Genomic DNA, 17,558 nt, shown 5'->3' with positions numbered 1-17,558 from the left:
ACAATATACTTAGTAGCACAGACAATCCGGGTTATATTATGTTATGTTATGTTAATATAACTTATTGAGCGCACGAATACCCGGAGGTGTCTTGGCGCTTAGGAACTACAGTAAGCCCTAGAAACTCTTGCATTAATTAAGAAATAGCCATGTCTTCAGACTCTTTCTAAAGGAGACTAACGGCTACATGCATCAAGGTATTTAGGAGTCGCAAACGGTGCGAATCGGTAAATTCGGCCGTTTGCGATTCCTAAATATCTTTTTTGTATGCATCAAACATTTTTGGGAAAATCGCTATTTTTAGCGAATTCCAAAAATGTGATTGCTTTTAAGGAATCGCAAATTTGCGATTCCTTAAAAGCAATGCATGATTGCTTTTTAAATTGCGAATTCGCAATTAGGGGGTGCAAATTACCACGAGGGTGAACCTCGTGGTAATTTGCGAAAAAGTTTTAAAATGCTCAAAATTGCATTTTAAACACTGTAATGTTACAGACACACATGTCCTTAGGACATGTGTGTGTGTAACATGCACTTAAAAATGCATTTCAGGGGTGCAGGGGGGGGGTCATTTGGACCCCCCCTGCACCCATGGAATGCATTAACATTTTGCGAATCGCTAATAGAAATTCGCAAAATGTCAATGCCTTCCCATTGATTCCTATGGGCCTTTTGGCCCATAGAAACCAATGGGAATTGCGAAATGGCAATTTAGAATTCGCATAATCTTTGCGATTCGGTAAAAATTGCGATTTTCACCGAATCGCGAAAATTATACGAATAAATTGATGCATCCCATTTTGCGATTCCCTAAAAATCGCAAATAAGGAATCGCAAAACCATACAATGATGCATGTGGTCCTAAGGAACTTGTTGACCTGACATGCATAGGAAGCGTATTCCATAGCTTTGCCGTGCCATAGCCGATTCTTCGTCCCCCCCAGCTGGAGGTACAAATCCTGGGAACCATCATAAGTTTGGTGCCAGCAGAACGAAGCTGTCTACCCGGATGATACCAGGAAAAGATATTTCTTAGTAACCTAGGTCCCATATTATTCAAGGACTTAAATGCTAGGCATTTGCAACAGGAAGCCAGTGGAGTCTTTGAATTTCGGTCGAAACTGATTTGTACTTTCGCAGGTTTAGGAGAAGTCTTGCGGCTGCATCCTGCACCATCTGCAGTTTTTTTAATGTTGTTTTTGCATGTATGGATGATACCATTCGTACACCTCGTGGCTACTTATGGACTCTTTTTTGGGCTACATCTGATAATTGCAATATCACTTTGTCCAGATGGATTATCTACATGCCGTGGTACAGTCTCAGCAGGTTGTTGTGATATCAGAGAGTGAGTATTCTCATGGATGACCATCGTTCCTCTCGAAAAGAAGATGCTGCAATGACTTCACCTCAAAAGAGACAACACCCAACACTACCAACCTCTCGCATTTTGAAGAGCACATTAAGTGCAAGCCATTTCTTAAATTTTAGTGCACTTTTTTAGGGTACTGTCTGCCCACAATACTACGTTAGACTTTTAATTAAGTTGCAATTTCTGAAGATATTTGCCTTCTCAAAGTCCAAAAATGAAGGTGGTGGCCTGTTGACAGCACATCTACATAGAAAAATACCACTTGAAGCACAGGATAATTTACAAATGTTCAGTGACACAGATTCAACACGTCCGGATGAAGGTTACTCCTTGACAATTCACTTGGAGAGTCGAAACAACTATTAGTTGATGACAGTTTTTTTCTGCTCGTAGATCACTGAGCATCATTACATCCTGCAGAACTTAAGAATCATGGAGATAGCAACGCTTTGTAATTGAAGTAGTGCATTTTGCTAATTTCCGTTTGTAACATTCAGAGAGCGCATTCATGACAGCCTATGATTGAATGTATGAATGATGTCCTGTGATTTGTCTGTAGAGTGAACTATGTTGTTTGACTTGAACATTCTGATAATTTGGGGGAGGTTGAGGTTCAAATATTTTATAAACAAAAAGAATCCAACTCAAGGTCAGTGGGAAGTGTTCACCACAGTGGTGTGGGAGCACTTAGTGTCTTTTAAAATACCCCTCACACACCAAAAGGCCCCTTGGTGTCATGCTTCATCATCGGGGACTTCGCACCCCTTTAGCGGAATGCGGCGTGCTACGACCTACGACTACGCGGGAGCACTTTTTTGGTTTTTGACTATATGTGGTGCATGTGTTTGGGGGTATTTATATGTGAGTGGTGGGACGTGCTGAAAGGTTAAAAAGTACCTGGCTCGTGAGTATAATCGAAAAAAAAGTTATTCCTAACCCCGGCTGGTACTATTAAAAAGAATTGCAGTGCGAGGTGAGATCTGTCGTGTTAATGGACAGTACCTCATGTGTGCGTCGACATGTTTCGGAGACAAAGCTCCTTCTTCAGGACGGGGGCACAACTTCCCCACCTTACTCACGTTTCATTAATATTACCAAAAGATGTATTAATGTTGATAACAAAAAGTGAAAAATAGTTAAAAATCTATGTATATAGTACTTAAGGCTATGGTGTGCCTACAGCGGATTTTTACAAATTCAATGCGAATTGCATGACCTGTAAGGAAAAAAAGGACAAAAATTAATGGTTACCCATGTACCGGGTAGTTCAAACAGGTGGAATCACCTGGAACCATACCATGTGCTTTAGTAAGCCCTGTAAAGAAAAAGACACTGACAGAACATACAACATAGAAACATGTATTACTAGGAATATAAAAATTTAGGTCATACTTGTAAAGTTTGCTTGCTTGCTTCATGAACATTAGGAAAGTCTGGGGGGTATTTGCTAATATGCAATCTGTAGTGAGGAGTAATGCAGGTATAACTATTCATTCTCACTTACTTAGTTGGTCTTAGAAATGCTTGTTTTTTACTCCATACTCAAGAACTCAGGATGAGTTATCCTCCGTCTTACCCCACACGCTGCTCCGCTGAAGTGAGGAGAGCTCAGGGCGATCGGTATTTATACCCTGTGTGTTATTAATTGTTTGCCTCCTTAGCAAGAAACCGGAAGTGGGAAGATGTCCAAAAAAGGGTATTCCACCTTTATTGAGTCCAGCTAGTGTTTAATTGAGTAATTATAAGCCCTTATATGGGACGTCCGGTAGCGCTCGGTAAGTATCACAGCTCCGTATGGTCAAGGGAGCTGTCCATTGCTTCGCGCATGCTCAAAATGCGTATTACTGTTTTGCGCATGCGCGAGGGGTTCCGGTTATCACCTGCGCGTGCGTAGTAGAGAGAGACTGGTTTTCTCATTAGCCGAAAAAGGTCTGATTCTTACATTGGCCGAAAAATAGGGGTTGAGCAGTTAAAAACCTGCCACAAATTGGGCAGTAATACATCTTTGTAAAAAGCGGTCGATTGTATACGTTTTTAAACGTTTTTAAACACCATACCATAGTATTGAATATTGTGATGCCCCGGATCATGGGGTAAAATTGCAGATCGATATGTAGTCATTATAAGGGTTTGAGGGCAGTACTTCGTAACACCTATGGGTTGTGTGAGCGGGAGATGCAGAAATGTTTAGTGGGACAATTGCCCCAAGGAACTTCATCGTTCAAACCTGTAATATAGGTACTTAGACGGAACTCCCACCTTTGTTCTTTCTGAAAGAGACCCACATCAGATGGCAATCGTTCTATCACTGTCCACCTTAAGTCATTCACGCAGTGTTGAGCATTGAGATAGTGTGTTGCCATTTTTGTTGTCCTCTTTTTGCAACGTACATTGCTTTTGTGCTCGTTCATGCGTGTTTTTATGGCCCTAGTGGTCATGCCCACATATTCTAAGCCACAGGGACATGTGATGAGATATACCACGTTTTTGGTATTGCAGTTTGTCATCTTACTCTGCTCCCAGGTAGTGCCATTCCTGAAAGTTAATGTGGTGCTCTTTTGTGTAAGGTGGCAACTGCTGCAATTACCGCACTGGAAATGACCTTGTACTCCTATGGTAGGTTGTCTGGTTTCAAGGGCAGGCTTTGGTCGTGTGTGCACTAGTATGTCTTTAAGGTTCCGTCCTCTACGATGTGCGAACATTGGTTTATCCAGATTAAGGTTGCCACATGTTAAAATACCCCAATGTTTATTGATGATCTTGGAGATTTCATTAGACATGGTGTTATAAGTCGTCACGCATTTTGGTCGTTTGACTTCTGTGGGTGCCTTCTCTCTATCCTCCAGTAGGCCTCTCTGTGGTTATTCTTTACCCGCTTCATAGCTTTGTTGATGATTTTTACGTGATATTGTTGTAATTTTAGTTTCTCTTTCAGATCACAATCCTGTGTTCTGAATTCCGAAACCTCCGTGCAGTTACGCCGTAGTCGTAAAAATTGGCCATATGGTAGGTTCTCTCTGAGGTGTCTCGGATGGAAGCTATCAAACCTTAGCAAACAATTCCTTGCTGTCGGTTTGAAGTGGGTTGTTGTTTTAAGCCTACCACTCTCCGCATAGAAGTTTAAGTCCAGAAAGACCACAGTCTGGTTCGAGACTGAACTTGTAAATTTCAGAAAAGCATTCTGATTGTTTAGCCAAATGAGGAAATCGTTCACAGACTGTTGGTCGCCTTCCCAAATGACCAGAATGTCATCTATGTACCTCTTCCAAGACTTAATGTTTTGTCTGTAAGGGTTCTGGGTGTGGAGAATTTTAGTTGTTTCTAAATGATGTGCATATAACCCAGCCAGACTAGGAGCAAAAGTACTGCCCATGCTGGTACCATGACTTTGTTGATAGATTGTAGATTTGTATTGAAAAAAGTTTTTTTGTAGTGCCAACGATATACATTCGAGGACCAGGCCTCTAGGTGTTTGGTATCGCCATGGTGTTGTGAAAAGGACCTCCTCGATGATCAGGAGCGTCTCATCATGTGGCAAGCTAGTATAAAGTCTTTCTACGTCCAAACTTATTAGGAGTTTAGTAGTATGGTCAAAAGTTAAGTCTTATAGGAGTTGCAAGACTGATTTGGTATCTTTCAGGTAGGTGTTAGTGGACTGTACTAGGGGGCGTAGAAATGCGTCTGCAAACTTCGACAGAGGCTCTAGTATTGAGCCAATGCCCGATACTATAGGTCTCCCTGGTGGGTTTGTGATGTTTTTATGGATTTTAGGGATACAGTAGAAGTAGGGAATACGTGGTGCTGTCTGTGCCAGGAATTTGCCTTCCTTTTTACTCAGCCAGTCGTGCGCCAAGCCCTCTTAAATCATGCCTCTTATTTGGATACGGAGGTTCTCTGTGGGATCTTGCTGTAGGATGGTGTAGTTGCGTCTGTCTGCTAGCAGTCTCATGCACTCTTTGTCATATGCCTCTGCAGTTTGCAGAACAATAGCACCGCCTTTGTATGCAGGTTTTATTATCACGTCCTTGTCATCAGCCAGTGCTCTGATGGCTTGTTGTTCCAGTTTACTGGTATTGTGAAAGGTATTGATATTAGACGGATTCAATTTGTTGACTTCTGTCATGATTGCTTTCTCAAACGTCAATAGTTTGATAGGGAGCATTGAATCAGGTGGAGTAAAAGTGGACTTTGGTCGGAGGCCTGTATCAGTTGGTGTTAAAGTGGACGGTTTGTCTATAAAAAAGGCCTGTAGTTTTAGTTTCCTGACGAAGTCCTGTATCTCCATGTTTAGTCTGAAAATGTCAGGTTTGTGTGTCGGCACAAAACCCAAGTCTTTGTTTAACACCGTCTTTTGTATCTCAGTTAAGGGCCTGGGGGTCAGATTAACTACTAGGTCCCTCTCTTGCTGGTTGAGGGGAGGGAACCTGTCATGCTCCTGGTCTTTCGGGAGTTGCCCTGATCCTGATCTTCCCATGCAAAATTGTTGCATAGGGACCTAGTAGTTAATCTGACCTCCAGGCCCTTAACTGAGATACAAAAGACGGTGTTAAACAAAGGCTTGGGTATTGTGCCGACACACAAACCTGACATTTTCAGACTAAACATGGAGATACAGGACTTCGTCAGGAAACTGAAACTACAGGCCTTTTTTATAGACAAACCTTCCACTATAACGTATTCCCTACTTCTACTGTATCCCTAAAATCCATAAAAACATCACAAACCCACCAGGGAGACCTATAGTATCGGGCATTGGCTCAATACTAGAGCCTCTGTCGAAGTTTGCAGACGCATTTCTACGCCCCCTGGTACAGTCCACTAACACCTACCTGAAAGATACCAAATCAGTCTTGCAACTCCTACAAGACTTAACTTTTGACCCTACTATCCAACTCCTAATAAGTTTGGACGTAGAAAGCCTTTATACTAGCTTGCCACATAAGGAGACGCTCCTGATCATCGAGTAGGTCCTTTTCACACACCATGGCGATACCAAACACCTAGAGGCCTGGTCCTCGAATGTATATCGTTGGCACTACAGAAAAACTTTTTTCAATACAAATCTACAATCTACCAACAAAGTCATGGTACCAGGATGGGCAGTACTTTTGCTCCTAGTCTGACTGGGTTATATGTACATCATTTAGAAACAACTAAAATTCTCCACACCCAGAACCCTTACAGACAAAACATTAAGTCTTCGAAGAGGTACATAGATGACATTCTGGTCATTTGGAAAGGCCACCAACAGTCTGTGAACGATTTCCTCATTTGGCTAAACAATCAGAATGCTTTTCTGAAATTTACAAGTTCAGTCTCGAACCAAACGCTGGTCTTTCTGGACTTAAACATCTATGCGGAGGGTGGTAGGCTTAAAACAACAACCCACTTCAAGCCGACAGCAAGGAATTGTTTGCTAAGGTTTGACAGCTTCCATCCGAGACACCTCAGAGAGAACTTACCATATGGCCAATTTTTACGACTACGGCGTAACTGCACTGAGGTTTCGGAATTCAGAACACAGGCTTGTGATCTGAAAAAGAAACTAAAATTACGACAATATCCCGTAAAAATCATCAACAAAGCTATGAAGCGGGCAAAGAATAACCACAGAGAGGCTCTACTGGAGGATAGAGAGAAGGCACCCACAGAAGTCAAACGACCAATATGCGTGACAACTTATAACACCATGTTCAATGAAATCTCCAAGATCATCAATAAACATTGGGGTATTTTAACATGTGGCAACCTTAATCTGGAAAAACCAATGTTCGCACATCGTAGAGGACGGAACCTTAAAGACATACTAGTGCACACACGACCAAATCCTGCCCTTGAAACCAGACAACCTACCATAGGAGCACAAGGTCATTTCCCGTGCGGTAATTGCAGCAGTTGCCACCTTACACAAAAGAGCACCACATTAACTTTCAGGAATGACACTACCTGGGAGCAGCGTAAGATGACAAACTGCAATACCAAAAACGTGGTATATCTCATCACATGTCCCTGTGGCTTAGAATATGTGGGCATGACCACTAGGGCCATAAAAACATGCATAAACGAGCACAAAAACAATGCACGTTGCAAAAAGAGCACAATAAAAATGGCAACACACTATCTCAATGCTCAACACTGCGTTAACGACTTAAGGTGGATAGTGATTGAACAATTGCCATCTGATGTGGGTCTCTTTCAGAAAGAACAAAGATGGGAGTTCCGTCTAGGTACCCATATTACAGGTTTGAACGATGAAGTTCCTTGGGGGCAATTGTCCCACTGAACATTTCTGCATCTCCCGTTCACACAACCCATAGGTGTTACGAAGTACTGCCCTCAAACCCTTATAAAGACTACATATCGATCTGCAATTTTACCCCATGATCCGGGGTATCACAATATTCAATACTATGGTATGGTGTTTAAAAACGTTTAAAAACGTATACAATCGACTGCCTTTTACAAACAAGTATTACTGCCCAATTTGTGGCAGGTCTTTAACTGCTCAACCCCTATAATGTGAGAATCAGACCTTTTTCGGCTAATGAGAAAACCAGTCTCTCTCTACTATGCACGCGCGGGTGATAACCGGAACCCCTCGCGCATGCGCAACCCAGTAATACGCACTTTGAGCATGCGCGAAGCAATGGACAGCTCCCTTGACCATAGGGAGCTGTGATACTTACCGAGCGCTACCGGATGTCCCATATAAGGGCTTATAATTACTCAATTAAAAAATAGCTGGACTCAATAAACGGCGGAATACCCTTTTTTGGACATCTTCCCACTTCCGGTTTCTCTCTAACGAGGCAAACAATTAACAACACACAGGGTATAAATACTGATCGCCCTGAGCTCTCCTCACTTCAGCGGAGCAGCGTGTGGGGTAAGACGGAGGATAACTCATCCTGAGTTCGTGAGTATGGAGTAAAAAACAAGCATTTCTAAGACCAACTAAGTAAGTGAGAATGAATAGTTATACCTGCATTACTTCTCACTACAGATTGCATATTAGCAAACACCCCCCAGACGTTCCTAATGCTCATGAAGCAAGCAAGCAAACTTTACAAGTATGACCTAAGTTTTTATATTCCTAGTAATACATGTTTCTATGTTGTATGTTCTGTCAGTGTCTTTTTCTTTACAGGGCTTATTAAAGCACATGGTATGGTTCCAGGTGATTGCACCTGTTTGAACTACCCGGTACATGGGTAACCATTATTTTTTGTCCTTTTTTTCCTTACAGGTCATGAAATTCGCATTGAATTTGTAAAAATCAGCTGTAGGCACACCATAGCCTTAAGTACTATATACATAGACTTTTAACTATTTTTCACATTTTGTTATCAACATTAATACATCTTTTGGTAATATTAATGAAACGTGAGTAAGGTGGGGAAGTTGAGCCACCGTCCTGAAGAAGGAGCTTTGTCTCCGAAACATGTCAACGCGCACATGAGGTACTGTCCATTAACACGACAGATCTCACCTCGCACTGCACTTCTTTTTAATAGTACCAGCTGGGGTTAGGAATATTTTTTTTTCGATTATACTCACGAGCCAGGTACTTTTTAACCTTTCACCACGTCCCACCAGTCACATATAAATACCCCCAAACACATGCACCACATATAGTCCAAAAACAAAAAAGTGCTCCCGCGTAGTCGTAGGTCGTAGCACGCCGCATTCCGTTAGAGGGGTGCGCAGACCCCTATGGTGAAGCATGACACCAAGGGGCCTTTTGGTGTGTGAGGGGTATTTTAAAAGACACTAAGTGCTCCCACACCACTGTGGTGAACACTTCTCACTGACCTTGAGTTGGATTCTTTTTGTTTATTTAAATAAGTCTGTGGAGTAAGAATCCCTCTCTATTTACTCTGCCTCCCCCTCCTGTTTTTTGTACATCAAATATTTTATATACAAATAAAATATTTGAGTGAATTATTTTTACACTAATATTTGATTTCTTTCATGCATGTTTTCAGAGATTGGTTTCCAAAAATTAATATCACAATGAATTATTCTATTTATCTGTACTAACATTAAGTGAGCAGGGCACCTGGGCCAGGGCGAGAGAACGTGGCTGCTACCAGCCTGCATCCCACTGCCCCATGCAAAGTGAGGAATGAGCCTGAGCATCACACAAGTAGGAGGTGTGGCCTAACGACAAAGCTGCTTACTGAACCTGAATGTGGGCAACCAGGTTCGAGTCACCTCATCGATTCAACAGCCTTTGATTCTGGGCAAGCCATTAAATCTCTCTGTCCCTCTTATTAAAAATCTGACCTTGTGTAAGGAAATGTGGTGTCCAAAAAAACTTCTGTGATGTGTAGGAGAGTAGGATCTGCTTACTATGGTTACCCCCACTTTTTGCTGTGTTTCACTGATTTATCGACTTTAGTCTGGCTGGGGCCCTGCTAACCAGGACCCCAGCCTAGCTGCTTCCTCTCTAAACTGATTGCATGTACATTAGGTACACTCCAAATTGGTTACTGGGTTACCCTTATGAGTCCCTATTATATGGTACCTTAGGTACCAAGGGCATAGGTACCCTAGAGGCCAACCATGGGCTGAAGAATGTATTATGCCACCCATAGGAAGTCTTCCAAAATGGCACCACAGGTCTGCTCTTGCAGCCTGGGCAAGGTGGTGTGAGCACCCCTTACTCCGATATAGTATACCTATATCTACCTATACATATAGACACATATAAACCTATAAGTCACTCCTCTGGCAGACCTTGACAATCCTGAAGGCAGAGTGCTTGGTTTTGTGTGAGAGGGTGTCCAAGCATGAGCTGAGCCCCTTTGCAGCTTTCGGAATCCCTTCCTTATAGCTGTTCTATGTTACAGCCATACCATATACTCTTAAGTGCATTATAACCTCGCGGTTAATGCCAACTTTGGAATGGCTGCATCAAAACATGTCGTGTTTAGTGTCAAACACTTTGGAATACTACCACCCCACCAGTTCTGGCGGTGGGGGTAGCATTCCTCCCTTCTAGAGAGAGAAGACATGTACGCACTGGTCTAACCGGTAAAAGTTAAACAGAGCCCCAGCATCACAAAATGGATGCTGCTGCCACAGACACAAGTCTGACCTCCTGCTGCTGGACGAAGCTCCAGCAGGGGAGGACTGGCCAACAGGTTTCCTGTCCAGGGAGGTGCCAGCACCTCCCCAGACAGGCTTTAGTGTATTGGGACTGGGTGGGTGCATTCACAGAATTCTTTTCAGACACTGCGTGGGGTGTCCCTGTGCATACCCCAGTTCAAACCGCTTGTTGGGGCACTCAGCCCCAGCTCTAGTGTGAAACTGGACATAGGGGAAGGGGTGTAACAACCTTCTCCCCAGGTCCTCCCATAGGTGGGATCTTAAAGTTAGTCCAGCCCCTAAACTTAGTATAAGTATAGGAACCCAGTCCCTAGGAATTTAGATTACCCTGGACGAAACTCTGCAACATATATCTTGGACCTTCGACATTCCATTTCGACTGGAAGATTAAATAAATCTCCCTTGGGGCCAAGGAGTGACTCCCCTGCTCAAACAGGCACCAAAGAAGCATCTTGCCGGTCTGCATTTTTGAGGCTCCCGCCGGATCCCAAAGACTCTGCGACACAGGACACAGACTTCCAGACATCTCCGAGGCCGACACCAGTCCCCTGCAAAGCTGAGACCTGTAGCCATCACGAGAGACGTGGGACCAGAACTCCTGGACATCCAGCACATTTGCTACTACATCAACTTCCCGAGCTTTCCCGAACTTGTGCATTGGGCTACTTGTAGGTAGGTCTCCACAAAGGAATCTCTTTTGTTTCTTGGGCTTCCCTGGTTGCTCCAGATGTGCCCTGACTCCCCTCCAAAGTGTGAGTCCCTCAGACTTTGCTGGTCTGCTCTGAAGCCATTCTTTGCATCTTGTGTGGGTTGCTGTTGCCAAGGCTTGTTGGGTCCAATCCGGATACCGATGCTGCAGCACTCTACACCTGACAATGGGACAGCTGAAATCCAGCTCCTGTTTGTCATCAGCGCCTCCTGGTCCTCATTGCTGAAGAGTCAAGCTTCACCTACATCACCTGAAATCACCCGACATCGGCTGGCATCTTCTTGTCGCCTTCCTGGTCACTGGCGAGTGACCCAGACTCTGTCCCCTCTGCTTTCAGGTTCTTCAGATCTCCGATCCACCCTTGGATCCATTTGGGCACTTTTCACCTGGTCGCCTGCAGAACTTCTTTGCAGCTCTCCATAGGAAACGACGACGAAACCCGACCCGAAAAGACACCTATGCACCCAGCTTCCCTAGGAGAGGTAACACGAGTACTTCGGTGCTCCCATGGGTCTTGACTCTCGAAGTGTCCAGTACTGAAGGGGTTTTACCGTAGTCCACTCCTAAGTGTCCTTATTCTTTAAAAACCTAACTGTAACCTTCTCCATAGAAGTCAATGGTGCTTCGCGGCTGTATTTAGACACTGCACACGTCCCCCGTGGGTCTCCTGCGTTCCTATCTTAGGTGGTTCCTGGTTGCCTGAGCGGTTCTACAGGCCCTAGGCCTTGTCTCTATGCTCTGAGCGGTACTTATACCACTTTCGCTTTGGTCAAAGTTCGTGCTATTTAAAACAGCAAAATAAAAATAAACATCCTTGGTAGCTCTATTACCTGTACTTCAGTATTTTGTTGATTCCTGAACTCTTTGCCCTTGGAGAGTTTGGGGCGTTTCCATGCAGCACCAGTCCACCAATTGCTCTAAGTAACTATAATTTGCAGAGCAGCAGCAATCAACCACTTGCTCTAACTATCATTTGCAGAGCAGTACCAGTCAACCAATTGCTCTAAGTAACTATAATTTGCAGAGCAGCAGCAATCATCCACTTGCTTTAAGTAACTATTACTCCCAGAGCAGCAGCAATGATCACTTGCTCTAAGTAACTATCATTCTCAGACAGCAGCACCAGCCAACCACTTGCTCTAATTAACTATCATTCTCAGAGTAGCAGCACTAGACAACCGCTTGCTCTGTGTAACCATCATTCGCAGAGCAGCAGCAATCAGCCACTTGCTCTAACTATCATTTGCAGAGCAGCCACAATCAACCACTTGCTCTAAGTAACTATCATTTGCAGAGCAGCAGCAATCAACCACTTGCTCTAAGTAACTATCATTCTCACAACAGCAGCACCAGTCAACCACTTGCTCTAAGTAACTATCATTCTCAGAGTAGCAGCACCAGACAACCGCTTACTCTAAGTAACTATCAGCAGCAATTAACCACTTGCTCTAACTATCAATCACAGAGCAGCAACAATCAACCACTTGCTCGAAGTAATTATCATTCGAAGAGCAGCAGCAATTAACCACTTGCTCTAACTATCATTCACAGAGCAGCAACAATCAACCACTTGCTCGAAGTAATTATCATTCGAAGAGCAGCAGCAATCAACCACTTGCTCTAAGTAACTATCATACGCAGAGCAGCAGCAATCAACCACTTGCTCTAACTATAATTCGCAGAGCAGCAGCAATCAACCACTTGCTCTAAGTAACTATCATTTGCAGAGCAGCAGCAACCAACCACTTGCTCTAGCTATCATTCGAAGAGCAGCAGCAATCAACCACTTGCTCTAAGTAACTATCATTCTCTGCACAATGCATCTTTTACAGGAGGCAAATGAGCATGTGGATGCTTGCTGGGGCCATATAAGGGTGACGAGAGAGAGGAGTTAAAAAGTAGATTATATTAATAATGTGGTAACAGTAACTATGTTCTACAATAACCTACCACAATCATTACCTGACTTGATTATGCAATCAACTCTAACATCAACAATATGCTTTCTCAAACATTAAAAGAACTTAAGAACTGATAACTCCATAATCATGCTTCCTGCTGGTGACATGATGATGTGAATAGCTAGTCTCTGATACCTAAAGTTTCCAACAGGAAGCAAGCTTCCTGCTTACAGGGTAAAGCAGATCCATACCAATCACCACACTGCCTGAAATGTGCAACTTCCTGATCACTATTTGCATTTTGTCTCCAGTCTTTTACTATTCTGAAAATAACAGTAAAATACTTATGTTTTATATGCAACACTGCAGACACTCTGCTTTGCCTTACTGGACCACTTCATGTTGTCCAGTGATGTCATGGAGTGGAACAGCAGACATGGAGAAAATGTGCAGAGGCTGCTCAGCTTGCAGTGAGCTCTCAATAAATACCCTGCTAGATACACATATATTACATTCAACAGATACCACAGCTGGCATATGGTGGCTTAGTGTAATACACTCTCACAGGTATACTTACTCATACATGGTGCTGTCTCTGTATCTACCGTACTGATTCATTTTCTTCGATACCTTGGAAGGGAAAATATCATACGTTAGATCCCCAGGATTGTACAGTTTGCTCACCCAAAGAACCTCCCACATCCTGCGTTAGAGCACCCGCCCCAACCGCACTGCAGTTTCTGCCATTTTTTCATATTCTCCTCAATGTGCCATTCACTTGTCATGGATAGTCCACAAGCATAAAACACCAGTGCAAGAAAATGGACTATTAATTGGGATGAGCAAATGGCCACCATAATGAATAATCATAACTCTGTGAGGGTGAACCATTAAGGTCACTAAATCAACTTGAGCTTAACCACCTGGTAACTATGGTAGAGGATAGACATGCTTAAGGCAAGGTGTAAAGTATTAATGCAGTACCAAAACAGAAATTAATTAAAAGCAGGAGAAACAATAAAAATCCCAAACCAAATTAGAAAAATAGAGTACAATTTAATAAACCCAGAGAAATGAATTTTTGAATTTTTAAGTAAAAAAACAGCACCAAAAGCAAAAGTGTCAATAATACTCAAATGTCGCGGTAGAATGTGATTTCAGGCTGACCACAATGATGCGCAGGTCAGATAACCAAGCAAGTTCATTCTGTTCAAAGATTGCACCTTCAGACTTAGTCTTCTAAGTTCCAACCAACCACATGAGTGCCCTTCTAAGGCCCCCAGAACCTGAGGGGAGGCACTTGGAGATTCACAGACTATCAGGCAGAGAGGCCAATAACAGGGTCCAGTCCAGGTCTAGTTGCTACTGGTCGGTTGGGCACTTCCAGGTAAAGACCTCTTGCATCTTGCTGTCTTTCTGTAGCCACACAAAAGGTCAGCCAACTGCCCCTTATGAAAGTCCACGTCTTTGACCTGGGTACAAGAGAGAGTAGTTACTTTCTGGTCACAGGCAGTAGGTCCAGCTGTCTTCTGATCTTCTGCAAGTACAGATAGTGTTTTGCAATGGATGCCTTCAGGTGCCACATTTATAACTTCCACTAGATAGTGGGCGCAGGTGTCTCCTAGCCTCTCCCTAACCAAAGGGGTAACAGTTCCCAGGCCCTAACCTACCTATTTTATAGCAGTTCCTTTTTGCTTTACTGCACATAGGCCAAAAATGCAATGTGTCAGGGCACATCCAAGATAGTGAAGGTCTTTGGTCACACTAAAGTTGGCTTCTGAGGATTGGGGTGTGAGTCGGGAGAGTACTGTGGTAATTCCAGTGTCCTCCCACATCTAACACTAAAATCCAGTTTGAAGCTGGCACTGTACTCACAACAAACCCAGAGACAGAAGTCTGGTAGGTCAAAGTCAGGATCCTTCAGCAACTAGACAGGAAAGACACAAACATTGTCTTAGAATCCTGTTTTATCCCTTTCAACTATACCCCAAGTGCAACATGTGACTCAAAAGACCTGTCAAGCAGGATTTGTGAAAAGGAGGCACACAGCCCCCACCCTGCATATTCTGTTGAACTCGGAGAAGTCATCACTGACCATTCAGGTCAACCTATTGTTTCCTCCAGGAGGTATTTAACACCCTTTTCACCCCTATTCAAGGCTGATCCCTGGCTGGGAACTCCAGACGTTTATGCTAATTAGCCTTCTCACAGTTCAGGCAGGGATAGGGTCACTTTTGAAGTTACCTCTCCGTAATATTTATTTTTAAAAATCTGTTTCCACCACTGAATAGGATTTTTAATAGCTAATAACAAAATTGTTGTTTAATTGTGTTTCTAGCCAGTCCCTTTCCCAAATTAGCAGCACAGCAGTTAGTTTTATTTATTTTACACTTTGATTTTCTACATAGATCAGTTAGCCCTGCAACAGTGAAAATGGCTTTTCGGGCTTTGTCATAGCTGGGACTTAGTAATATTAATTTTCTACATGCCACACTTTTAAACACCATGCACCCTACTTTGGGGGCTACAAAACTTACCTAGGGGGTGACTTAATATTCAAAAGGGAGGTTTTCATCTGTGAAAATGTTTTATTTTAACAAGTCGCCCTGCAGGTTACACTACAGCAGTCAGGCTACACAGGGTAGGCCTGAAGCCATGTTTGCACTGCAAATGCAGTGAATGGCACAATAAGTGCTGCAGCCAATAAGTTGTATATTCATTTCCAGGTCCAGGGTGCACTTCCTACTCCATATACTAGCGACATATAGGTAAGTTACATGTTCCAATGATGAATGGGCCAAATTAACCATGTTTGAGGGGGGGGCACAGGCACTTTACTACTGGTAAGCAGGGGAAAAGCACCAAGTTTTAAAGGCAGCAAAAATATAGGATCCAGCAAAAGGCCAAACCTCCATGGTGACCATGCAGAAAAGACTGATTTCTGACAGCCAGGATTTATATACTCAGTCATAAGAGACATTTTAAGAGAGACCTAAAGTAAAATGTCAGTGGAAAGGATGCAGTGACAAGGGTACGTTTCAGAGACCCCTTCCAGTTTAACAATGTTTCTGATTTTTGAGCTTGATACTTGGTTTACTGCCAGCCATCTCCTAAAACAGTATAGGTACATGATATCTCTGTGATGAATGGCAGAGAATGTGGAAACGGATCTCATTCGCAATGTAGTGGACTCAGACGTCCTGGAATACCTCCGCCCTGTATTCTCCTATGTGTCTCCCTGAATAATGTACTGTTTACCTCCTGGGATCTCGAGACACAAGGCGAATGACTGTACAATCAATCAATCAGAGCATTTGTAGAGCGCACTACTCAACCATGAGGGTCTCAAGGGGAGGTGGATGGTGCTGCTACTGCTCGAACAGCCAGGTCTTGAGAAATCTCCTGAAGGTCAGCAGGTCCTGGGTCTGTCGCAGGTGGATGGGGAGGGTGTTCCATGTCTTGGCGGCGAGGTGGGAGAATGATCTGCCGCCGGTGGTTGTTCTGTGGATGCGACAAACGGTGGCGAGGGTGAGGGTGAGGTCAGCAGAGCAAAGCTGGCGGTTTGGGGTGTAGAAGGTGAGTAATTTGTTGAGGTATGCTGGTCCGGCATTGTGGAGTGCTTTGTGAGCGTGGATGAGGAGCTTGAAGGTGATCCTCTTGTTGATGGGGAGCTAGTGCAGGTCTCTCAGGTGGGCTGTGATGTGGATGTGGCAGGGTATGTCGAGAATGAGGCTTGCGGAGGCGTTCTGTATGCGTTGCAGTCTTTTCTGGAGTTTGGCAGTGAGTGGATCCCACGTGGAGGGCGTTGGCGTAGTCCAGTCTGCTGCTGACGAGGGCCTGGGTGACCGTCCTTCTGGTTCCATCTAAAGATCTTGCGAAGCATGCGGAGGGTGTTGAAGTGTTGGAGAAGGAGGAGGAGATGGCGTTGACTTGTTGGGTCATTGATAGTCATGAGTCCAGGATGAACCCCAGGTTGCGTGCGTGGTCGGTGGGTGTCGTGCAGCTCCCAGCGTGGCCGGCCACCAGGAGTCATCCCAGGCAGAGGGGGTGGAACCGAGGGTGAGGACCTCCGTCTTGTCCGAGTTCAGATTTAGGCGACTGTTCTTCATCCATTCCCCGACGGCCTTCATTCCTTCATGGAGGTTGGTTTTGGCGGTGGTGGGGTCCTTGGTGAGGGAAAGGATCAGCTGGGTGTCGTCGGCGTATGAGATGATGTTGAGGTTGTGCGATCGGACGATGTTGGCAAGCGGTGCCATGTAGATGTTAAAAAGGGTCTGGCTGAAAGATTATCCTTGGGGTATGCCGCAGGTGATCTTGGTGGCTTCGGATCGGGAGGGAGGCGGACTCTCTGGGTTCTGTCGGTGAGGAAGGAGGTGATCCGGTCCAGGGCTTTGTCGCGAATCCCTGCGTTGTGGAGGCGAGTGCGTAGGGTGTGGTGGCAGACGGCATCAAAGGCGGCTGAGAG

The 17,558-nt window shown here is 44.1% G+C and overlaps 1 protein-coding gene across 1 annotated transcript in view; it reads right to left on the bottom strand.

Moving 5' to 3' along the window:
• LOC147668777 (epidermal growth factor receptor kinase substrate 8-like) overlaps window positions 1-17,558 on the bottom strand; it is a gene marked incomplete at its 3' end in the record, with an annotated part of 62,163 nt that overhangs the window by 30,859 nt on the left and 13,746 nt on the right. The window contains exon 2 of the mRNA XM_086948441.1: window positions 13,671-13,723. Coding sequence (XP_086804567.1) covers window positions 13,671-13,723 — 53 coding nt within the window. The remainder of the gene's footprint in view (window positions 1-13,670; window positions 13,724-17,558) is intronic.

Source organism: Lissotriton vulgaris, unplaced genomic scaffold (genome assembly GCF_964263255.1).
Source record: "Lissotriton vulgaris unplaced genomic scaffold, aLisVul1.2 SCAFFOLD_3919, whole genome shotgun sequence".
NCBI lineage: Eukaryota > Metazoa > Chordata > Amphibia > Caudata > Salamandridae > Lissotriton > Lissotriton vulgaris.
Note: the sequence above shows the minus strand (reverse complement) of the source record. Positions and strands in the feature narration are given on the sequence as shown.